At 40.9% G+C, this 25,109-nt stretch overlaps 1 protein-coding gene across 1 annotated transcript in view; it reads left to right on the forward strand.

Moving 5' to 3' along the window:
• Il13ra1 (interleukin 13 receptor subunit alpha 1) overlaps nt 1-20,222 on the forward strand; it is a 62,378-nt gene extending 42,156 nt beyond the window's left edge. The window contains exons 9-11 of the mRNA XM_041642914.1: nt 720-816; nt 4,126-4,210; nt 17,748-20,222. Of these exons, the coding sequence (XP_041498848.1) occupies nt 720-816; nt 4,126-4,210; nt 17,748-17,840 (275 nt within the window). The 3' untranslated portion in view covers nt 17,841-20,222. The remainder of the gene's footprint in view (nt 1-719; nt 817-4,125; nt 4,211-17,747) is intronic.
• The last annotated feature ends 4,887 nt before the right edge of the window (nt 20,223-25,109 follow it).

The raw sequence follows: 25,109 nt of genomic DNA on the forward strand, positions 1-25,109 counted from the left end.
CTGTAATAATATTGTCTAACATATAGAATAGCTCAGAGATAAATATGTCAGAGCACCTGATATGGTACTAGACATATAGGGGAGGCACTCTTTAAGAATCATAATGGTAGTAGTTGTTAGGATTTATTTAAGTATTCAATAGTGGCAGTAAGAAAGTATGATAGTAAGTCTTTAAGTAAATAGTAATAAAGGGCAGTCAAGCTTGGTGGTAGTGGTGCATACCTCTTCCCAGCACTTGGGAGGCACAGGCAGGCAGATCTCTGTGAATTTAAGGCTGGCCTGGTCTACAAAGTGAGTTCCCAGACAGCCAGGGCTACACAGAGAAACCCTGCCTTGAAAATCCCCCCCCCCAAAAAAAAAGAAAAGAAAGAAAGAAGAAACAAGAAAAGAAAGAAGAAAGAAGAAAAAGAAAGGAAGGAAGAAAAAAAGAAAGGACAGTCATTGTCAGATATGCAGTCTTTTATTTAATACTGTCTAAAACAAGTTAAGATGCCCTGGTTGCTAACAGTCCTTAAGGTACTTGCTCATCTTGAAAGCTGAGGCACCAGAATAGGATAATTTTTCAAACTAGTAAGATAATTGAAGAATTTGGGGAAAATGGGTTGTGACATAGGAAAGAAATAGCTGTGATCTTACTAGCAAATGGAATTGTTGCCTGGCTCATTACAAAAAAGAATTTGTAGTTCTCATGTCTTTGTGCTTAACTTTCTATTCTGTAGGCAAGGAGTCGAACTCCACATTCTACATAACGATGTTACTCATCATTCCGGTCATTGTTGCAGGTGCGATCATTGTCCTTCTTCTTTACCTGAAAAGGTAAGCCACTGCCCAGGCAGATTTTAGAGTTCCTGCTAGCCTGTGTGTTATGCTTATTATTCTTCATGATGGTGTATTGTTGGCCACAACAATTTTTGCACAATTGCAATCAGACATGACTTATGCTGAAATGATGGGCAAATCATCATGCCCATTTTGTGGTAAAGGAAGCATCGAGTGAGTTTCCCACAGCACTGCTTTGGCATGGCTTTCTGTGTACATGTCTAGAATTGCTAAAGACACCTGTGCTATTTTCATTGACTCTTTTCAGTACGTGCTTTATCCACAGTTAGTTGGCAACTCTTGGAATGAGCTTTTAGAAATAGGGGATTAAGGGGGCTCGCAAGACATCTCACTGGGTAAAGGCACTTTCTGAATAAGCTTGGTGATGCAAGTTTGATCCCTGGAACCCATGTCAGTGTTTAAGGAAAGAATCATTTCCACAGCATTGTCTTGTGCACATATAAAGATCACAAGTGGCACCCACATGTGTGCTCCCTCCAAAACTCCATGCACAATTTAAAAAAAGAAGAACTTGGGTCTGGGAGTGGAGCTTAGTGGTAGGACACATAGTTAGCATGTTTGAGACTGGTTCAATTTCCAGCACCAACAGAAAAGGAAAATAAGAAAAGAAATCTATTGCTAATAAAATGACTTATCTAGTGTTAATGAAAGGCAGGCCGCTACTCGATGCCACAGGAAAGAGAACTCTGCCAGATTATCACTAATATATGCTACTCATCCTTTTTTTTTTTTTTTTTTTTTTTTGATTTTCGAGACAGGTTTTCTCCGTAGCTTTTTGGTTCCTGTCCTGGAACTAGCTCTTGTAGACCAGGGTGGCCTCGAACTCACAGAGATCCACCTGCCTCTGCCACCCGAGTGCTGGGATTAAAGGCGTGCGCCACTACCGCCCGGCTATGCTACTCATTCTTTAAGAATGCTTTTGTTGCTGAGCATGGTGCCACCTTCAGTTCCATGAGACCATGTGTCAAAGAAGAGAAAGGATGCTTTATTTCTCTTTAGCAGTGTAGAGATAGTTGCTGCTCTTCTAGTAAATTCTCAAGATTGGAATGAAAGTATTGATCTGGGCCCCAAACCAATGCTTTAGCATTATTTCAACATTATATGCTAGATATCTATTTATATGCTCGCTAGCATTCAAAGTGCCAGGCTTATGGCGTGAATAGAACAGAGGCTCTCTCTATATTTTTAGAGGGGATAATACACATCCATAGCAGGAATTCAGGTTGGCAGGAGGTAGAGGAAGGCAATGCTAGAAGACTCATTTCACATAAGGAGGCCAGGGAAGCCCTCTCCAAGAAGATGATAATTGGATTAGAGACTCATAAAATAAAGGCATTGAGCTATTCAACTATTTTTCCAGACTAAGGAAAAAGCAAGTACCAAGGCTTAGGGGCTAAAATGAGCTTGTGGTGTCTGCCTGGAAGAGATGGGGTGAGGGAGAGTGGCCGGAGATAAGGCTGTAGAACTGGCAGATAGGATCAAGTACGGCATGAAAAGGAACTGAGACTTTTTATCCTAACCATGGAAGAGATCTTGGAATACCCTAAGCAGAGAATTTGTGTGGTCATGCATGTACTGTTAAGTATAGGATCATGCCTCTATTAAAGAGTTCGTTTGGACAAGAATAGAAGCAGATGGAAGGAAGCGTGAAAAGAGCAGTCTTTATTTTTGGTCATTTTGTTTGTTTGGTTGGTTTTTATTTTGAGACAGGGTCTCACTATGTTGCCTTGGCTGGCTTGGAATTCTTTATGTGGATCAGGTCGGCCTCCATCTCACAGAGATCCATTATCTCTGCCTCCTGAGTGCTGGGGCTAAAGACATTTAACACTATGCCTATTGAAAGCAGTCTGTATAAGGAGGAAGAAGTGGTTAGATAAATTTGAGGTATATTCCAAAAGCCCAAATTAACAAGACTTGCTGGTGGTTAATTACTTATGGAGGTGTGAGGGAAATCGAATATTCCAGAGTTTGACCGTCAACAGCTGAGTGTCAGTGACATTTTCCAAGATAGGAAAAACGTGAGGAGTGCTACCTTTAAGAGAAAGGGAAGGATTTAAGTTTTTAATCTATTGTAAGAGATGTCTAGTAAGCATCCAAGTAGATGTATACAGTAGACAACTGTATACCTAGACCTGGAGTTTAAGGAAGAGCTCTAAGATAGAGATAACATTTGGGGAGTCATGTCATGGACCAGGTTTCAAATGATTAAAGCAAGCAATTAGATAAAGACACAGGAGGACAGAGGGTACACCTCAAGACCCATCCTGAGAGGTGAGGCAGGCCCACAAGAAAGAGAGGAGGGGGCTGAGGGTGTGGCTAGGCAGCAGCTGACTTGTCTGGCGTGTGCATCACTAGGATTGAAAACAATGGGAGAGCAGCAAGAAGAAAGGAGAAATGATCAACTTTTGGCTGTGTGAAGCAGCGTGTGCCTGTAATCCTAGCACTTGGCAGGTAAAGGCAAAAGAATAAGGAGTTCAAGGCCATCCTTAACTGTATAACAAGTCTGTGGACAGCTTGAGCAACATAATATGCTGTTTAAACACAAAAACCAACGAACCAAACAAACAAAACACCCGCAAAAAACAAGGGATATTTTTTGTGTGTGTGGCAGTGCTGAACATTGACCCTAAACTCTTGCACTAAGCCATATCCCCCAACCCACTTCTCACTTTTTAAGACAGGCTCTAAGTTATTTAGACTGGCCTTAAAATTACTCTATAGCTCAGCCAGGATTTGAATTTACAACCATCTTGCCCCCAAGATCCTGAGTACTCAGATTACAGGCCTGTGCCATTAGACTAATTAGACTACTACGTGTGTGTGTGTGTATCAAAATTATAAAAGCAAGCTTCTTATTTGTTAAAATTATGGCCCATTATTTTATTTTATTTTTGAGACAAGCCTCACAGTGTAGCCATAGCTGGCCTAGAATTCCCTATGTGACCAGGCTGGCCTTGAACTCACAAAGATCCACCTACCTCTGCCTCTTGAGTGCTGAGATTAAAGATGTGTGTCATCATGTCTGGCCCTCATTATTTTTAAATGACGTAAGTAATTTAAGTTGGTGCCTTGTTTCCTCTATGCAGATTTGGTGGTCTTGGGACACTGATTTCTCATAGCCATTTAAACCTGTCCTTCACAATTCTGTTATGACTAAAGGTGACTTTCTAAAAGTGACTTGGGCACTGTGGCTTTTGTATGCCTATTTTTGAAAGAGCTGTCTTTATGTGAGAGACTCCTGTGCACTGGGAAGTTTGATTCAAACAAATCTCTCTTTTCTTAAAGGCTCAAGATCATTATATTTCCTCCAATTCCTGATCCTGGCAAGATTTTTAAAGAAATGTTTGGAGACCAGAATGATGATACCCTGGTAAGCACTACTTCCATGGGGGTTGAAATGGGCTGTGTAGGGTATGAGACTGGAAAACTTATGGCACGATACACATAACATGAAACTAACTATTCCAACCATGTTAAGTGTATAGTTCAATACCCAGCACATTTTCCGTGTTTTACAACGACCATCAGTATCTACTTCTAGGACTTGTTCATCATCCTCAGTGGAAACTGTACTTCACCAAACTCTAACTTCTTGCTCTCATATCCGTTCCCCCAGCAACCACTACTCTATGTTCTGCTCTGTGTATTTGTCTATTCTAGGTTATCTCATATATATGGGATCATGCAATATTTGCCTCATTGATTTTGGCTTGTTTTATTTGGCATCATGTTTTCAAGGTATATCATAATGTACCATGTATCAGAATTCTTCAGATTGGTTATTGTATGTATACATGCATGTGTGGGAAAGGTTACAAATGTTGAGACCAAAGAAGGAGGATGTTGGGGGTAGCCTTTCTCTGTCAATCTCTGCCTTATTACTTTGCAAAAGGGGTCACCACTGAGCCTGAAGTGAGGCGGGTGGGCATTAGGTGATCCCCCTGTTCCTGCCTCCCCCAGAGCTCTGAGGTTACATGTCTCAACAGCCATGGCCATTTTTTTTTTAAATAGATGCTGATATTTCAAACTCACATCCTCATGTTTACACAGCAAATGGTCTCACCACCTGCCCCTGGCCAAAATTGGTTATTTTAGCCTACACTTGATCTAAAAGATGAAAGAGTTGATTTAAAATGTCGGATATCTGGCCAAGCATACCAGCTAAGAAATTCTCAGAATACCCTGTCTGTCTCGGGTCACTGGACTCCATCCTCTTTCTGAGGAATGAGATATCTTGTCTAAACACATAGCAGAAAGAGCCTCCTTTGGGAAGTTAAGCTAATGGAGGGGCCTTGAACGTTTAGATACCTTTCAAATGTTGATGAGGAAAATATAGATAGGATTAACAGTTAAGATGCACGTTGTCCATCCAGTTTCTCTAGAAAGATAGGCCCTAAGCACATAGAAAGAGACCAGACCCACCCAGCTGTTGGTCTCCCGCAGCCTTTCATGCTGTGGCTGGAGATTTAAGACACTGGAGCACAAGAGTTCGAGATGTCTGTGATAAATGCCTTCGCTGTAATAAGATAATGAAGAACATGTATGAAATAAATATTAATAGCACTGTAGATAGCTTAAATTAGTACTAGCAGGCATAGGGCGGTTCATTTAGAGAAACACTGAAGTGTACTAGATAATAGCCTGACTTCTGGAGTCACCATGTCTGGACTCAGATATCCGTCGTGTCATTTACTGTCTTTTTGACCTTAGGTCGCTGGCTTAGCCTTTCTGTAACTTGGTTTTCCATTTCTAAAGTAGTAGTAGGAGTAGCACCTGTCTCCTGTGGATTAAATTCATACAGAGCACAGTAATAATAAAAACTAGTTAACATATTTCACACTTTAGACATGTTTAATTCATGTTAGCAGGGAGTAGTGCTTTTGACAGTAATATACATTTATTGTTGACTCTCCTAATAACGGATTGCTCATATTGGCAATGATGTGATTCAGCTAGGGACAGGAAGGAGGGAGGTTGACAGGCTATCAGAGAAGGATTCTGGTAGAGCACTTTAATTTTTAAAAGCAGATCACTTTTGTAGAGGGTGGTAATGCCCAGGCCAGGGTACCACGAGGCAGGTAGGTCCAGCAGTCTACAAAAGATATTGCGTAACTTCAGTACAGGTTCCTGGGCCCTGTCTCCAGAAATTCTGGCAGCAAGTCAGGAGTGAATCCTATAAATCTGCATATCTAAAAAGAGGCCAGAGGTGATTCCTGTCCTGGTAAAGCAACCTGTATAGCATGCTGTTCTTCATTTCAGCAACTACTTCAATGGATGCTGGAAGCAGTTGCTGAGCATCTAGGGTATGTCAGGGAGGGCAGTGAGTGCTTGGCCTTTGTTGCCTTATTGAGTCTTAACACCCCCCCCCCCCATAGTGTAAGTGCTTGGGATGGTCATTTCTGTCAACCTGATGGAATCTAGGGTCCCCTGGGAGATAGGCCTTTGGACATGCCTGTGGGCATGACCTTGATTATATTAATTGATGTGAGAAGGCTCCTGTTAATTGTGGGTGAGACCATTTCCTGGGCCGTGGATCCTGGACTGTATTGAGTAGAGAAAGCATGCCGAGCGAGTGTTAGCATGCGTTCATCTGCTTTCTGTTTGCAGATGTGAGGCGATCAGCTGCTGCAAGTCCCAATTGCCTTGCTTTCTCTGCTCTGATAGACTGTACCTTGTGCTGAAATACCCCTTTCTCCATTAAGTTGCTTATGTCCAGAGTATATCAGAGCAGCAAGAAAGCAATTAAGACGGTGCTGTTGGTATAGTTTTTTCCAGATGAGGAAACAGAGACTCAGTGAGGTCTAGGAACTTGGCCATAGTCACACATCTGGTGGGGAGTGAGATTTTAGAGCAAAGGACTTGGAATCATATTACGATTAGCATGCAGTGAGACAGTATCGGGAATGAGGAATGGCATTCTCATCCTAGGGGGCTGCATTCAAGAAAGGAGGACCATGCCTGCCATCAAACTGGAAATAGGCCTGCTTTGCAACCATAGATGCCTTCGCTTGTCCAGTGTGCCTTACTTACAATCTTTCCATTTGGAATAGTAGCAGAGTGTGCATTCTCCCATTCCCCTGCGCTCTGCCATTTCCAGTTCTACCATGCTGTCACACATTGGCCTCAAGGCCAAGCCACGGAAAGGCGTTTGAGTTTGCTTCTCTTTTCAGCAGGATGGAGACTACCTAAAATCCCGCAATACAAATGCCCAGTGTCTGTGGGCAAAGGCCAAATGCATGTGCCAACCAAGCATTGATGAGCCATGTGGTAGTTTGAATGAAAATGGGCCCTATAGGCTCAAATGTATAAGTAGTCAGCCCCCAGAGGGTGGAACTGTTTGGGAAGTGTTATGAGGTATGGCCTTATTGGGGGGGGGGGGTGTATTGGGTTTTCTAAGCCCACACCAGGCTCTGTTAACTCTCTGCCTTATGTTTGTGGATGAGATATGAGCTCTTAGCTACTGCTCTCGTGCCACGCCTGCCTACCTGTCTGCTGCTGTGCTCCCCCACATGATGGGAAATGACTCTAATCCTCTGGAACTGTAAGCCTCCTCGAAACTTTCTTCTGTAAGTTGCCTTGGTCATGGTGTCTCTTTGCAGCAATAGGAAAGTAACTAACAAGGTATAAACTGCCTACCTAATGCAGTTCTTAAAAGAAACAATAACTAGTTCTTAACAAGTAGCTAAGAAAGTGCCCCTGTCATGCAGTGCTGGTGGCCCTCAATACAGGTTGAGTGTCCCTTATCTAAAATGCTTGAGAACAAAAGTATTTTTTCAGACTTTAGAGTATTACATAGATTTTACTGTTTGACCTGAAAATTGGAAATCCAAACTTCAGAACTCTTTTTTTTTTTTTTTGACAGGGTCGGGTCTCAGTATGTGCCTTGACTAGCCTGGAACTCACTAGGTAGACCAGGCTACTCTTGAACTCATATAGATTCATCTGCCCTATCTCCTTAGTGTTAGGATTAAAGGCATATAATACCACACCCAGACAAAATTCTGAAATTTTAAAGCACCTTATCACTGTGCAAACAGCCTCAGATTTTGGCTCATTTCAGAACTTGGGGGTTTTTTTTGGATCAGGGGTATTTAACCTATGTCCTTTCTTGATAACAATATAATAAACATCTTTGATCATGAAAATCATGCTCTTGGAAATAAACATTCGGGAAATAACCAAACAATGGCACAAGACTGACCCGTGTCTTATTTTGTTCTAATATGAAAACTAGAAAACAGTGAGTTACCAACAATTAAGAATTGATTTTATTTTCTAGAACAAAAATATGCTATGAGGAAAATTGTAAGACAATTAGTAGATAAATTGAGTCAACATATGAATAATGACTTATTAAAAATCAACAGATAAATGAGAAGCAAAATTAATGAAGTAATAGAATTTTCCATGAGCAGATGAAACTGTCTGAATCTCATATATGACTGTCCAAGTGTCAGAAAAATTTGCTAAAGCATCTAAAGTGAACTGGGGGTGTCTCACATCTAAGGACGGTAAAAGTTAACAGCTTTCAGAGCGAATAATAGTTTACTTATAAAGGAAGGCTGCTGCTGTCAGGCTTTCTATCTACGGCACTTAGAGAATAACATCTTGAATTGATTTTTTTTAAAAAGTTAGGTTTCAAAGAATAGTATCTCAAAAAGAAGAAGAAAGAAAACCCCACTTATAAGAGTACAAAACAGATTATAAATATCTAGTAAATCACAATCCCAATTTTTAGAGAACTATTAGATACACATAGAACAATGAGTAGAAGGAACTGGGTCAGAGGAATTATGGGTAGCTGATATTCTGTCTATCTCCCTGAAATTTCCAAATTGCCTATAATAAGCATGCATTACTTTTACAATGAAAGAAACCATGTACAAATCATTAACAAGGAAGAAGGACCATTGTAGTCATCCAGGTCTGGGAGATAATGGAGACTTGGACTTGCATGGTAGCAGAGGAGACTGATGATAAGACGCATTGTTAAAGGAATGCCCTCTGACTTGGTGACTCTGTGTGGGCGAGGAAAGGTAGGGAGAATAGAAAATAATTGTGAGTCTTCAGTTCTGGGTGATAGAGTGAATGACGGCAACACTGACGACAAAAAGCAGATCAATTATCTTTCTCAGAGACGGGAAAATTGCGGGGGATTTTTCAATTTTCTGTCTAGAGGATAATATGTTGTTTTTTGTCCCAATGAGTCAGATAATTCTGTAATTTTGTGAGCTGGATATATTGACAAGATGGACCGCTGAAAGCATGGGACATTTTCGTCTATGATGGCTGCAGATCATTAAACAAAACCAGGTCTTTCAAACTACAAGTAGAATAAAATAATGCTGCCTGTGGGCAAAGGTCAGGGAACAATTTTCTGTCTGCTTTTAAGCAGATGAATAATCCACTTTTTAAAAAAGTATTCTCCGTGTGTGGGGAGAGGACGTGCATGTGGCAGCGCACAACTTTGGGGAGTCAGTTATTTCCTTTAGTAGTCTGTAGGTTCTACGGGCTTGAACCCAGGTCTGGGGGCTTGAGTAGCAAGAGCCAGCACCCCCTGAGCCCATCTCATAGGCCCTGTTATCTGCTCTCTTTACACAGAAGTAGTCCTCAGAAAGTGATGTACCTGCACTAGAGAGACAGCCATTCCCTTCTAGAATCCTTTAGTCACAGAATGAGCGTGGTCTTGGATGCTGCTGAGGAGACACAGGATTATGTGCCGAATTCTTGCCTTTAATTACAAATTTGCAAAATCCTAGATGCTCTTCCTAACACCGTCACTTTAGAGATGGGGACTTTGGGGGCCACTGAGAAGTCTCCAGAGGTAGAGAGGTGACTACAAAACTACTTGGACTAGATCCCAGTACCTCAAAAGATGTCACCTCCTAATCTGAAGACAGAAGCCATGTGTTTTTGAAACACCTGTTACTTCCACACCAACGCCATCAGTAATGCTGCTTTAAAAACGCATTTAGATGCGGCCACAAAATAAATCTTCAGCGTAGTTTTCCTTAAGGTTTCTAGTGTTTTGATGCTGTTTTGTTCATCACCATAGTAACAGTTTGGCCCCCAGTGTTTCTTCCTGTTGCTTTGCTTTTTGCTTTTTCCATGTGACTAATTGGGCTGCTGGCCACATGCAGGGGTGGGGGAGGGGACTGGAGAGGGAATTGCTTCTCTTCTGCATCTGTATTTCTTGCATCCATTAAAAAAGGAAAAAAAAACCACACCATTCTCCCCACACTTCTCAGCAGGCAACTGTGCTGTGCCTCTTTTACATGCCCAATCACAAAGCCTTTTAAACTTCCAAATATATATATATATATATTTTCCCCTTCAGTATATATGTTTTCCTTTGCAACCAAGACACCGTCACATCACGGTGATTGAAAGATTAAGAATTCCTAATATGATCGAAGGCTCAGGCCCTGCTTGAATTTTGCCAGTAATCCCAGTTCTTTAGAGACAGATACCATCCAATGAGCCCACCATTAGTGAGGCTGAGAATGACCCCTGTGTTTAAGACGCCAGCAGCATACTCCCTCTGGTTACTCACGTCCTCCCTCCTCCCACGACCCGTGCCACTGGAGATACTTTGCTGGGTATCGTGTGGTACTGTGCCAACCCTTCAGCTAATGCTTTTACGCCAGTGGATTGCCTTTTTCAGCCTTGAGGTGTTGTTAAAGGGCAGTTTGCTCCTTTCTCCTTTTGTCCTTTCAGTTCCGTGTATAAATCTGCACCTTTCCGTGAAGCATTGCTTTTTGGTTGTCAGCTAGGCTTTTTGGCTGTTCTGAAATTCAGTTCCTGCTAAAAGGACAGAATGCATGCTTATTTTTTTCCCTTTATTGGCTTATAAAATGAGGCGTTGGGTTAATGGCTACCACAAATGGTTTCAAATTAGTCCCTTTCAAGACATGCTTGACAGGGCTCTTAGATGTGGGGTCTCCAATATGTTCTGTCCAGCCTTTTGTTTTTTACTATTCTGAAGAAGACTGGGGCAAGAAATAGGTTGATCTCTGTCCAAAAGACCAGTGCTTTCACATGGTGCTTAGCTGCGTGAAATTTACTTCACTTTTAGACACTGTGGGGACTATTGTAATCAAACTTGAAAAAAAATGTTAAATTGAGACTTGATTTTCCATAATTCTCCTGAATTTTTTGCTTTATAAAATAAAAACCCGTGATGTATTTTTTCTCTTTGGCCACTATTCTATTGTTGATGATGGCCCATTTCTTTTATTTTAAATGGCAGATTAAGGATTGAATTGTGGACTGGTAATTTTGGGGGTTTTAAAATTAGGCTGGCAGAAAATTCGTAAGATTGGATACTAAGGCTTTGTGCTCATTCTTTCTCCTTTATGTGGGCATATTCCATGCTGTGCTGAGAGAAAGGCCATGGTTCTGATAAAGGGTTTAAAAAGGAGTATATAATGTATTCTCTATTACAAGGGCCCCATGTGCTCTGTATTACAGTTAGCCCCCTTCATCCTCCATGTTTCTTCCCATCTCAATCAACTACACTCCCCGCTTTTCCTACCATTCCCTGTCCTGGATTCGTAAGTATGGGGGTTGTTTTGTGACCCATTTGAACTAACCAGTGCCATCCGTGTGATCAGTGGATTGGAACTGTTCATTAGAGCATGGTAGGGTCACTGGTGAGTGGCCAATTAAAAGCATTGACACTCCCCTCTGCATGAATCTATCAGTAGGAAATGGTAAGCTGTGGGGGGGGGGTAAGAACCCCTAAATCCTTCCTTCATATATACATGTATGAAACTGTCAAAGAATAAAATTAGTCAATAAAAAAATTTAAGAGTGTTGGGACTGGAGAGATGGCTCAAAGGTTAAGAGCACTTGTTGCTGTTGCAGAGAACATGGATTTGGTTCCCAGCACCCACATGGCATAATATCACAACTCTCTGAAACTCCAGTTCCAGGGGATTCCATATTCTGGCTTCTATAGGCAACATATATGCAAGGAAAACAGACACATAAGATAAAATGAGTCTAAAATTTTTTAAAGAGTAATCCAAGTTTTATTTTGGAATAAAAATGTTATTTGTAAAGATTGTCCTTACAGATTGTTTCTGACCTCGTATGAAACAATTAAAGTTTTGTGTGTGTGTGTGTGTGTGTGTAAAACAGGATTTCATCCTCAGCCCCAGCTGACCTTTAGCTCCCTAGATAGCCCAGGGTAGCCTAGAATTCCTAGCAATCCTCCTGCCTCAGCTCCCTGAGCATTGGGATTATAAACATCACTAGTGGCTTACAAATTGCTTTTTTTTTCTTATCCAACATAGCATTTTATATGCATATATTTTAGGAAGCTTCTACAGTAGTAGGTTATAACCACTTCTAAATGTCTTTAGTGTTAATTTTCCGTCCATGTACTCCTTCCTTTAGCCTGTTTTCCCATCCCCTGCCCGCATTAACCCTTTCTGTCCCATTATTAATTTTGAACCCTTTATACTATAGTGCATTCTGTCTCCTTTCCCTTTAACATCGTTTCCCATGGGATTTTAGCAAGTTCCTGCCCTTATGGGTATTCCAAGTGAAACACGCATGTGACGTGTGTCTTTCTGGCACACGGTTACCAATGCTCAAGGATCATTGCAGAGGTGGGGGCAGCAAGAGTGTGAGAGCTGATGGTTGGTGATCAAAGGAAAAGCTGCCTTCCAGATACAGCAGGCCTGCTGCACACACGAACTCAGTGAGTTTAAAACAAAACAGAAGCCAAAAGCAACACCGCGTGCACGCATGCGCACGCACGCGCACGCGCACACACACACACACATGTACGTCCTGCTTTGACTATCTTAAATCTGTTATTCTGGTATAAAATATTGTTAAAGACATCTGACCATATAATATTGTTCCATATTAAAATACTTGAGTTTCCCTCCCGGGATTTTCAAAAATATTTTCCCCACAAAATCCAATAATCTTACCAGACCCATTCTTGATGTTAGCCATTCTGGGTTGATTTTTGTTAGGTACATGTTGAATACCTCTAAAGTAAATATCTAAAGTCCAGAATGCTGGAATAGTTGAACTATTTTAAGGGCCAATATGAGGCCACAAATGGAAAATTCTGCTTCCTAGGACTTTGTTTTATGCACAAAACTTCTATGTGCTATGCAACCTTCTGTTGAGTTATGACTATTTAGTGTATGTGAAGCATGAAAGAATTTTGAGTTAAGACTTGGGTCCGTCCCATCTACAATATATCTCCAAATTTTGAAAAACTTTCCCAAACCCCAAACGCCTTTACTCTTGAGCATTTTGTGTGAGGGATGTCTGACCTAGTCTACGCTTGGCTTTTTGCCTTCCTTCTCCATTTGCTGCACCCTCTGTGTGATAATTGTCTAAATCCCCATCTCAGGTGCTAGTTCTCTGAAGACATCATCTAACAATCTGTTGTGTTTACTCGCCCATGGTCCCCTAGCTTAGTCTTCATTTCTGAAATGAAATTATTATTTTCCTTTATTTCTGATTCTTTACTGAGTTTTCTCATTTAATTTCTGAATTTTTTCTCATCTAATTTTCTGAATCCTGTTCTGAATATTTATACATTCCTTCGTGGGATTTATAATATCTCATTCTGTGTAAATTTTTCTTCATCAAGCTTTCAAATATTAGGGTATAGTTTTCATGGACATATTTCTGGTGACTTTTACTTCTGTGGAGATATTATTCTGTTGTTCATTTTTATGTGAATTTGGTTTCCTAAACTTTAAAAAAGAGAGAGAGGCTTTACTCGGGTCTGCCTTACTAATTTCATGATTATACAGCCCTCTCTTCTATGGCTTTGAGAAGTTTTGAAAATTATAAAAAATGACTTTGGAAGGTCCTGCCTTCCCATCTGCCTCCTTTTATTTCTCTTTAGTGGTGAGAATCAGTCTCTCTAGGTAGTCCTGCAACTTCCTCTGTAATCCCGGCTTCCCTTGAACTTGTAGTTATCCTTCTGCCTCTGCTTCCCAAGTTCTGGGATTCCAGGCATGTGCCAATATACCTGGCCTTTTCTTTTTATAACTTCTTCCTCCATCTCTCCTTCCCTCATCTCCATCTCCACATTTATCTGGATTTTCTTTCTTTTTTATCCAGTTCTTTTTCCTGCCATGCAAATCCTTTGGAGTCTATTCCCCCTAGTTTCTCTTCAGAGTGCAGCTTCATCCTGCAAGGGAGACTCGCTTTAGAGAGCTTGTGTCTTGGACTTTTTGTGATTTAGCAGACTCTTTTTTTTTTTTTTTTTTTTTTTTTTTTTGATTTATCGAGACAGGGTTTCTCCGTAGCTTTTTGATTCCTGTCCTGGAACTAGCTCTTGTAGACCAGGCTGGCCTCGAACTCACAGAGATCCACCTGTCTCTGCCTCCCGAGTGCTGGGATTAAAGGCGCGTGCCACCACCGCCCGGCTTAGCAGACTCTTAAAATGTTCGGAAATTCGCTCAGTGATGCTTGAGATCCCACCAACTTCTTAGGCCTCTTGGATCCATGTGGATTCTTTCTGTGTACTCTTCCACATAACCATGACTTTTTCGTCCCCATAAACACTTATTTGGGGTATTATTTGTTTGCTTTACTAATAACGCTGTTTGCCTTTCTTATTTTTTTAATGATTGCATTTGTATAGAGAGACAAATACCATACCATGCTGCCACAAACTACTTTCCTGCCTTCATATCTCTGCAAATTACAAACCATGAGCCAAATCCTGCCGGCTGCCACTTATTTTTGTATACCCCTTAATCTAAAAATAGATTTTTGGATCTCTCTCGCTCTCTTTCTTTTAATACTATTGATGGAACTTTGCACATGCTATACTACTGACCTGCTCCTCAAGTAGATTTTAGTTTAGAAATGTGCAGATTTGAAGTGACAAATTTTTACCCAAGGAGCTCGTGTGGCTTGAATAAGTTATGTGTATCCATGCGTGAAACTGCTTTTGGAAGTTAAAGTATTTGAACACTGCTACTGGTAAATCTAGAAATTTGTATACCCTAGTTTTAATATAGACTTCCTGTGAATATAATTATTTTGAATTCTCATGCTTAAGTAATATGGATGTTTTGTTTAGCAACATATGATACAAATTCTCATAAAATCATTTGTATTTAGATAATCACCATAAATACAATAAAAGGCAACAATGGCTAACAAGCCAAAGGATGATTATTTAAAATATGAAGCTAGAGAAATTTTTTTCTGCAGTAAAACTACCTCTCAAAAATGATATTTTGTGTGCAGAAAGTCTATACCATTGGAAACTTACAAAGTTGCTTCCCTGTGTATTTAGTTGACTTTGTGTTTTATGCTTGGGGCTTAATTGGTGGAGTCTATGAGGGAGTGTTTAGCTTTGTTTTTTCAAATGCTTAGCCAGTTGGCATAGTGCCATTTATTGAGTAAACCGTTGTTTTAAGGCTATCTTAACTTTTTGGATTGTTTTTCTTAGAAGTCTGAACATTTCACATTTTTTAAACTATAGAATTTTTCAAGTTCAATTTACAAATAACAAATGTATCCTTTTTAAGTGTTCCCTTAGAAGAATTTTAGCAAGTAGATGCAATTTTGTGGTCTCCACTCCAGTAGAAATATAGAATATTTCTGTCATTTTTTACGTGTCCCTTTGGAGTCAGCTCCAGCCCTCACTTGAGACCAGTCGTTATCAAATTGTGGATCTCAGCCCCTTTGGGAGTCAAACAACCCTTTCACAGGGGTCCCATATCAAATATCCTGCATATTAGATTTTTTTTTTTTTTTTTTGGTTTTTCGAGACAGGGTTTCTCTGTGGTTTTGGAGCCTGTCCTGGAACTAGCTCTTGTAGACCAGGCTGGTCTCGAACTCACAGAGATCCGCCTGCCTCTGCCTCCCGAGTGCTGGGATTAAAGGTGTATTAGATATTTACATTATGATTCATGACAGTAGCAGAATTAAAGTTATGAAGTAGCAAAGAAAAATATTCGGGGGTCACTACAACATGAGGAACTGTACTAGCAAAGAAAAATATTCGGAGGTCACTACAACATGAGGAACTGTACTAAATGGTTGCAGCATGACGAAAGTTGAAAACCACGGGTCATGTCCCTTGCAACCACTGATCTGTTTTCCATCCCCAGAATCTTTCTTTTTCCATAGTGTCAAACAAATGGAATCCTAAGATACATAGATTTCTGAATCTGGCTTCTTTCACTTAGTAATGATGTAGTAAGAAAATATTCATATCATTGCATATGCCAACAACAGTTTACTTCTCTGTATTGCTAAGAAATACTCCATAGTTTATTTAACATTCTCTTGTATAAGGACATCAGGACTACACATCGTTGGGTTGTTAGGAGTTAAGGTGCTGTGAATGTAAATAAAGTCTCTGTATGGACGTGTTTTCTTTTCTTCTGGGTAAATAGACAGGAGCAAGACTTTAGGGTCCTATGCTAAGTGTATGCTCAGAGTTACACAATTATAAGGCTGTTTCACAGAGTGACTACTAGTTTACATTCCCTCCAAAAATACGTGACCAATCAGATTCCTCAGCATCCTCGGCAGCACTTCACAACTCTGTCAGGTATGCTAGTGTTAAATATTTTATTTAGGAAAAAATGGCTATTTTAAACAGCATCTCCCAGTTTTTAGCTCCATACACTACCACTACTACTACTGGTCCTATTTCCTTAGTGCCGCAGCCCGCCACAGCTAAACAGGCTGCTCTTGTTTCTGTCTCTCTGACTTCCCCATCTTCCCGCAAGCTCAATGAACGGTAGAGCACCAAGGAGAAAGGGAGCCCAGTCCCAAGCCTGTGCAGGGAGTGGTGTGGCTTTATTTCTGCAAAGGGTTCTTGTTTTATTCATAAAGTATTTCACTCTCTGCAACAATTTAAAGCTTACAGAATGAAAACACCTATAGGCAATACAAAAATACGTGATTCTCTTTCAATAAAAACTTGATTTCCTCACACAGGCAGTTAGCTAGGCTCGTCTGTGCCTCATACTTTGCCTATACTTTTTTCTGGCAGCTTTTTTTTTTTTTTTTACAGATGACAGAACTGAGTTTAGAGTTCATTCTTTGGGGCTGGAGAGATGGCTCAGAGATTAAGAGCATTGCCTGCTCTTCCAAAGGTCCTGAGTTCAATTCCCAGCAACCACATGGTGGCTCACAACCATCTGTAATGGGGTCTGGTGCCCTCTTCTGGCCTGCAGGCATACACACAGACAGACTATTGTATACATAATAAATAAATAAATAAATAAATAAATAAATAAATAAATAAATAAGTTCATCCCTTCCCCAGACTGCCAAAGATGGCCAAAGGACCAGAATGTTGGCTTTTTACTATGAAAATATGCTTGGATCCCATTCAGGAGAAGCTCTGTATAATGAGTCCATTACACATAATGTCTAACAAATCGGTCCGTCTGGCAAATGATGTTAAATGAAGGGTTAGTATAGAGATTTTCACAGCTGCTAGGACTCAGACTTTCAGGATATCCAGGGTCTTGTTAACTAGATGGTAATTAACTTTTGGGAGCCTGTGATGTTTCTGGAGCAGTGGTCCAATGTGAGTGGTAAGAAAATAAAATCCCAAGTACGACAGTTGGAAAAGTGGGCCACCTTTTAGTTTATTTCCCAAAGACTGTTTCTAGTTCTGCAAATATCTCAATTTGTTTATCTCTTCAGACAGCCACTAAACGCTATGTAACAATCCCATGTTTTTCCTGTCTTTGATGTTCATTCTTGATTGTTTGGCTCCATTAATTGTCCCATTCGATGAGTATTCTTAGATCAGAAGACCCAAAGCAGGAAAGCATTGCTCTTACTGTTCTTGTGCATACAAACTTAAAAGTAAGCGCTGACTCCCAATGCCTGGGGAGAGAATGTGGCTGTGAAGTCACCGGGCGTGTTCTTGTTCTTCCTTGCAGCACTGGAAGAAGTATGACATCTACGAGAAGCAATCCAAAGAGGAAACGGATTCTGTAGTGCTGATCGAAAACCTGAAGAAAGCAGCTCAGTGATGGGGAGAACTGACTTCTGGTCTTCTATCAATGTGACCCTGTGAAGATTCACTGCACTCTCCATCTGTTATCCGAGGGCTTGTTAAATAGAAATCGAAACTACTGGACCCTTGAAGCGCAGGCAGCTCCTAAGAGAGCCATGGCTTTTTCATGTCAGTTTTGCACCGAAAAACCCAAACTAATGGAGCTCTTCAAGACGAGAGCAGAACCTTTCTTGTTCTCGTTGACTCTTAAAAGCAGATGTCCTTTGCCAAGTGTCCAAACTAGATGACAAAGAAAAGGGGACAATGAGCATGGATTCATCTTATCAGGAGTCATGATGACTTCCTTAAAGAATCTCTGCTTGCTCTGTATTCTTTGTGTGGATTAACACCACGAAATTTTACTTGTGAGGAAACTCACTTGGGGTGTGTATGCTAGTGCTGAACTTGATTCCCAGAGAACATCTAACAAACAAAACTGATACAATCTGCTGCCTATTGTTTGGGAACCTACTGAGTAATGTTTGTGGCGATTAAAATGTGCTGTCATTATCCACTTCAATAGCATTTCCCTCTGCCTTGAATTTCCCAGAAGTCATCTTGGCCACGGTGATGACATGTAGAAAAAAACGCAGAGGCAACTTCTCCACCAAGGCTGTTTATGTCCTTGCAGGATTTTGTGGGATAGTGGAGGCAGAATGACCTAGTATTAGAGTTGAAGTCAGGGAGTCTGGAAATATGTCTGCCCCACGTCATTTCTGCTACTCAAATCAAGTATGGACTATGTATCTAGCTTGTACTTGTATCTAGTGTGAGGGATGGGACCCCACTCCTGGGTTTATATAATTTTGGGACTCCTTATTTCTTAGTACTTTCTTTATCTTCAGATAGCCAGCCATTTCCCAGACTTTTGAACTTCTCATCGTCTATGCTTATTCCCTGCTATGCCTACTCCCGCATTCTCTTTCGTATAGCCTTTCGACTTTTAGTGAAATTGAGGGTACAGATTTGCTTAGACTATCTAGTGGAGCAGGGAATAATTTGCATCTCAGGTAAAAGATGAGTATTCTGAACAACAACGACTAATTCATACAGGTTTTGTTACTTTCCTGTGAGCCTGCAATTAGTTGAGGGTTTCGAGCAATTGGTGTTTCTTTGTGCATTTTCTAATAGAGATGATGTCTTTTCTTCGCTTAGAATTTAGGCTCTATTTGCTTGAGGGGGAAAAAAGATTAGTGTCTGTTTTTCTTTGTTTGTAAGATAGGCCTTAGGATGGCTATTTTCCATGCTGCAAATGGTTCTGTCCATTCAAATGTTCTGTGTTTATTGAGAGGGAGCCAAGTGGGGCTCCAACTATGTACTAGATTTTTGCATATGTTGGGTTTCCATTCTGCCCCATTCCCACGATATATGCATATGTGTATCCCCTATTCTGCCTGCTTCCCGTAAATTCAAAACAGTGAGAGGTACCCCACTTCTCTTTCTCATACCTACAGATCACTAGCAAGGACTGAAGAACTTCATATCACAAATTCTTCAGGCATTTACCAGTTCATATCAATAAAATGATGCTTCTTGCATCTCTTGTCCTTAAGCAGGGAAGATAAGAGACCCCTGATCTCCACAGGCTGGGACAAAGGGGAGTCTTGCTTCTGTAGGAGTAGTGGCAGTGGAGGAGCACTGTGCCCTCACATTTTAGGAAATGAGGGTGAGTGATGTGACTCATGGGTGTCATCTCCCGGTGCTTTTATTTTGGGTGTCAGATTGCTGCTGGGCTATAGGCATCGGAGGTCTCCGAGTTTCTCCTACTGTCCACTAGAATGAAGACCTAGCTTCCTGTAGAAGAGTGAAACCACTCCTTCCCCAGGATTTCATAGTTCTAGGAAGGAAAGCACCTAAATGCCTTGCACAGGGCCACTTTTCCTGCTGGCCTATGTGGATGGTGATGAAGACGGTGATGAAATGCCCCGAGAGCACCCATTCTGATAGTCATGCAGCCTGGGAACAAGGACATCTTATTTTGCTTCCAACCTCCTCTTTCAGCAGTTCAGTAGCAGAGGGGAAAGGCGATAGTAAATGATAGGAATACCTTTGTTTTAATGAACAAGAGCAATCTCCAGGACTTGGGAACTCTTCATGAGTACATTGCTTATTGGAAACTTGTAGGTTCATATATTATTTTGACTAAGGTATATGGATTGTTTTCACCTACATATATAAGTAAACCCAGTGTAAGGAGAACCATTTCTTTTCTTCCATTCAGATAACCTTTTTCTGAATCTGGGCACTGAAGGGATACATGAAATAATGTTAATGTTTTTGGTAATGTCTTCAACTAGGAGTCTTTCTGTTTAACTTCTTATAAGAAAGTAAAATAAATATTGTTTTTTTTTGTATGTCACCTAAATGCTTTCTTTTGACCTTGTTTTTGGGAGCGTGTTGTTGGGAGTGGATGGTAGAGAAAATGACATTTGAAACAATAAACATTATACCATTAATTCCAAGGCAGCTATTTCGTCTTAACAAACATTTGTTACAAGTTTCCCTGTTGTCTGGTTGCGTCAGTTTTCTGAAGAGGACACACATGTAAAATTAGTTTTATGTTAGGGCAGCCTTTCCAGGCGTCAGCTTAAAAGACGGAAGTATTTGATAAATTGTGACGGCAAAGATGAATAGTGGTCCAGCAAGATGACTCACCAGGTAAAGATGCTTGCTGCCAAGTCTAATGACCTGAGTGTGATTCCCCGAGCCCCACATGGTAGAAGGAGAGAGCCAACTCCCTCAAGTTATTCTATTACCTCCACACATACAGTGCCTACACATACAGCTGTATGTGTGCACTCATACACAAATAAAAAGCTATCTAAAAAAATTAATGGAAACCGATCTGGTCTTTTGCAACATCAAGCAGGAAACAGAACACAGTGGACTTATTGTCATCCTAGATGTAATGTACACACGATATTATACACAGCTATCATTGCCTTTGTCATAGAAGACCTCTAGTTATGTTATGAATATTTGCTTATATATGAGACCAAGAAAACTGTTTTTCAGTAGCTGACCTCTAAAGATTTATCTAGCCGCTTAGTTAGAAGCTTCATAATTTCTTTTCTAAACTTTTATTTGTATTGTGATGTACGTGTGTGTGTGTGTGTGTGTGTGTGTACATGCTTATGTATGTCTGCATGCTTAGGGCAGGGGTGTACGTGTGTGTACATGTATCTGGAGACCAGAAGTCAAGTGCTGGGAGTCTTTCTCTACTGCCCTCCTCCTTTGTTGTTAGGTCTCATTGAATCTAGAACTCACCGACTGGGCAAGACTAACTAGTCAATGGGCTGCAGAGATCCTCCTGTCTCTGCCTTCACATTGCTGGGGTTTGGAGGCATGGGGCACCACCTGTCCTAGCTTTCTAACATGACGGCTGGCGATTTGGAGTTGAGATTGTAAATCTATATGAGATCCATGGAAATAATAAATTCCTGTAGCCACAAGCATGCTCACCTCATCTCGGAGAGAGAGAAGCCAGAATGACCTATGCATGTTTGCTTTTCAACTTGTTTGCCATCTCATCGCGACCATGAACTGCTCTTTGAACAGTGCACGGTCGTGCTTACGTGAATTGTGAATTGTGTTACTAGGCTTTTGGTTTCGTTTTGCTTTGTTTGGTGATTTTATTTTTTTTCTTTTATTGGGGGTGGTGTTTTTTTTTTTTTTATGAGATTAGATCTCGTTATATTACCCAGGGTGGCTTGAGCTTATTGCATAGCCCAGCCTTGTCTAGAGCTCACAATCCTCCTACCTCAGCCTCCACATCGCTGGAATTACGGACATGCACTACCATGTCAGACTCACTAGAAAGTATTAGCACCTTGAGAGGAAAACACGGAAACAATCACTTTTATTTTGCCTGGAAAGACAACTCGGCATGTAAAATAAAGGTGCCTGTAGACTTGAAGACCTGAGTTCTCTTTCCAGAGCCCAATCAAAGGTGGGAGGAGAAAACTGGCTCCATAACATTGTTCTCTGACTGCCACACATCTTGTAGTGTGCATGTCCATATCCACATTCTACACATGTGCCCGTGTGCATGCACACTCACCCCACCCAATGATATTTTGTTTTCTTTTGTTTTTTTCGAGACAGGGGTTCTCTGTGCAGTTTTGGTGTCTGTCCTGGGACTAGCTCTCATAGACCAAGCTGGCATTGGACTCACAGTAATTCATCTACCTACCTCTGCCTCCTGAGTGCTGGAATTAAAGGCGTGGACCACCACTGCCCAGCAAGAATAATAAAAATTTAAAAACCCTTTTATTTCAGAAATGTTTTTCTTCCACACTTATGGTTAGGCAAAAAAAATCTTAACATATCTGTGTGTGTAAAGATATATATATATATATATATATATATATATATATATATATATATATATATATATCAACTAAAATCTTGGAATGCTTTTGGTTTCACTAAGGGAGAAATTTCATTGATATTGATACACTATTTGTTTTTTACATCAATCCTTAAGATGATTTTTTTTCCCTTGACTTCTCTGGCCTCTAACCATCTTTCCCAGTGGTTGCATCTTCAGCAGCAGGAAACTATCTCACTGCTGGTTCTCAACATTTGTTCGGTAGACTAGTAAATGAAAAGAGAAAATCAGTAGTCTCTACTTTGTTTCAAGTTATAAACGCAAGTGCTGTTTCCCTGATTCCCCATACCGGTCTCCTGAGATTGGCTGCGTGACCTGCCCTTTCCCAACGCAGACAGTCGAGGCTGATTGAGCTCTGGAAACCCATACGGTTGTGGGATAGTGAGGCAGAAGAAGGAAACAAGTCCACCCGACTTGTAAGGCTGTATGGTGCAACCAGTGGCGCTCTGATTTGTCCCTAAGCAGCAGCTACTAAAAGAAAAGACACCTTATTTCACGTTACTGCCTAATTGCTCTTTAGCTGTAAGACTTTGAGAATCCAGATCATTCCGTTATAAAGTGAGCATTTGCAAGATCTCAAGGTTCATTGTGCAATCACTGAAGAGTGTGCCAGGTAGGGTGTGCTGAAGAAAAGGAATTTGGAAGTGAATAATGTTTGGCTCTGTAGTCCATAGCTGATTAGTCAAGGACAGGCTACTTTCTGTGAGAAAAAAATAAGCTGAATTAATGTTTTGGAGTTCCCAAGGATGCTGGGCAGATAGCGCTCCCTGGCTGGATCTGCTTCCTTTCTGAGGAGTCGGTGTTTTCGTCTGTGAAGTTAAGAGCTTGCACTACATTTACTATATTGCTTCTGACACGCAATAGGGACTAATACAATTGTAGCCTTATAAATCAAGAAAACATGTTTATCATCATTTACTCCAGCTTGCTATAAGTGGGAAATGCCAAAAGCAACCAGAGGAGCAGGCCTTTTAATGGAATGTGAAGAACAAAGGAATTGATACCTTGGAGGAGCTCTGTTGTTCATCCAAGTCAAGCCTTTTGGCTGGGGCCCAGCCAAGGTTGTGACTAGCGAATGTTTCTTAAAGCCGTCAGATGATTTTAGAGCATATTTCTTCGAAGCACAGAACAGACTCTGTATAATACACATTGCTTCCATAATAACGTGATTTGACATAGTATCTAAAATAGGGACCATTTCAATTTGATTATAGAAAATTTGGGAGATGAGCTTAAGTTTTTGATTTCTTTGGATAGTGCTGGGGATTGAACCCGTGGCTTCACCCATGCAAAGTGAGTGTTCTTCTACCACTAGACTGCATCTCCAGCCAGCTTATTTTTTTATTTGCACAAAATAATGCATGCATGCACAAAACGTCTAAACTCACGGCATATTATAGAGGTTGCTGTGGTCTGTATTATTTGTGTTCCTCAAAGGATTCATTCCTGTCACACTGTCATCGGGATTTGATGGAAGCGTTTTAAGAGCTGGGGACTTTTTGGAAGCCTCTGGGTTATTGAGGGTTACTTCAGGGTATGTCAAAGGAGGCAATAAATGAGAGCCCAGCCCAATCCTCCTGTTCTCTTCCCAGCGAGGTGCTTCTACCATGATGTGCCACCATAAACCCAAAGTAATAAGGGCAGCTATTCGTGAACTGAAATTTCTATGAACCAAAATAAGTCTTTGCCGTTCATAAGTTATCTTAGGCATTTGTTATAATAACAGAAAGCCGACTAACACACGGCTCATAATGTAGAACCATCTATTCCTCTGCCTTACCCCTTAACCCCCAGTTTCTACTTTCAGAACAGAAGTCTATACCCCAGTTCTCAGAACCTAGGAATATGTCACTTTACACGAAAGACATTTGTGGATGTGATAAGGCCACAGGCTTTAGAATAGGGAGGATTTTCCTGGGTTAAATTATTGACTTTGGCCACGTGAGAAGAGTGCTTCTCTAGTGTGCATGAGTTCTGGGTTCAGTCCCCAGTACAAGAAAATACTGTGTAAGCTGCAGCTCTCAGAAGTGAGAAAGCAGAAGAGCAAGAGCAAGTCAAAGTAAAAAAGGCTCAAAGTACTGTTGCCAGCTTGAGGATTTAAGGGTCCACGTTGAAAGGGTGGGATGGAACTAATTACTGCCAATAAATTGAGCAAGCCTGGAAGCAGCTTCTCCCCAAGAGCCCACATAGAAGAGTAAAACCTGGCAGATACCATGATTTGGGTCTTAGAGGACTCAGGAGAGAAAATTCAGCCATACAGTGTTGGACTTCTGACCAACAGAAGTGTGAGCTCATAAATTTATGTTGTTTTAAATAGCTATAAAAACATTTTTAATTCCTTCTTTTGTTATAGAGTATACTTACGGTGGAATAGCTAATGTTACTTCTTATTTTTAAATTTAGAGATTTATTATACATTTCTGTTATGTAAGATAAGAAATTCCCATTTTTTTCTTGGATACTAGAGATTGAACCCATGACTAAATGCTAGTTCTCTCTCTCTCTCTCTCTCTCTCTCTCTCTCTCTCTCTCTCTCTCTCACTGTCTCTCTCTCTCTCTCTCACTGTCTCTCTCTCTCGCTGTGTCTCTCTCTCGCTGTCTCTCTCTCTCGCTGTCTCTCTCTCTCGCTGTCTCTCTCTCGCGCGCTGTCTCTCTCTCTCGCTGTCTCTCTCTCTCGCTGTCTCTCTCTCTCTCGCTGTCTCTCTCTCGCTGTCTCTCTCTCTCGCTGTCTCTCTCTCTCGCTGTCTCTCTCTCTCGCTGTCTCTCTCTCTCTCGCTGTCTCTCTCTCTCATACACACACACATTCTCTCTCTCTCTTTCTCATACACACACACACACATTCTCTCTCTCTCTCAT

Source organism: Microtus oregoni, unplaced genomic scaffold (genome assembly GCF_018167655.1).
Source record: "Microtus oregoni isolate MIOR12 unplaced genomic scaffold, Mior012 000080F_ref0000499, whole genome shotgun sequence".
NCBI classification, from domain to species: Eukaryota; Metazoa; Chordata; class Mammalia; order Rodentia; family Cricetidae; genus Microtus; species Microtus oregoni.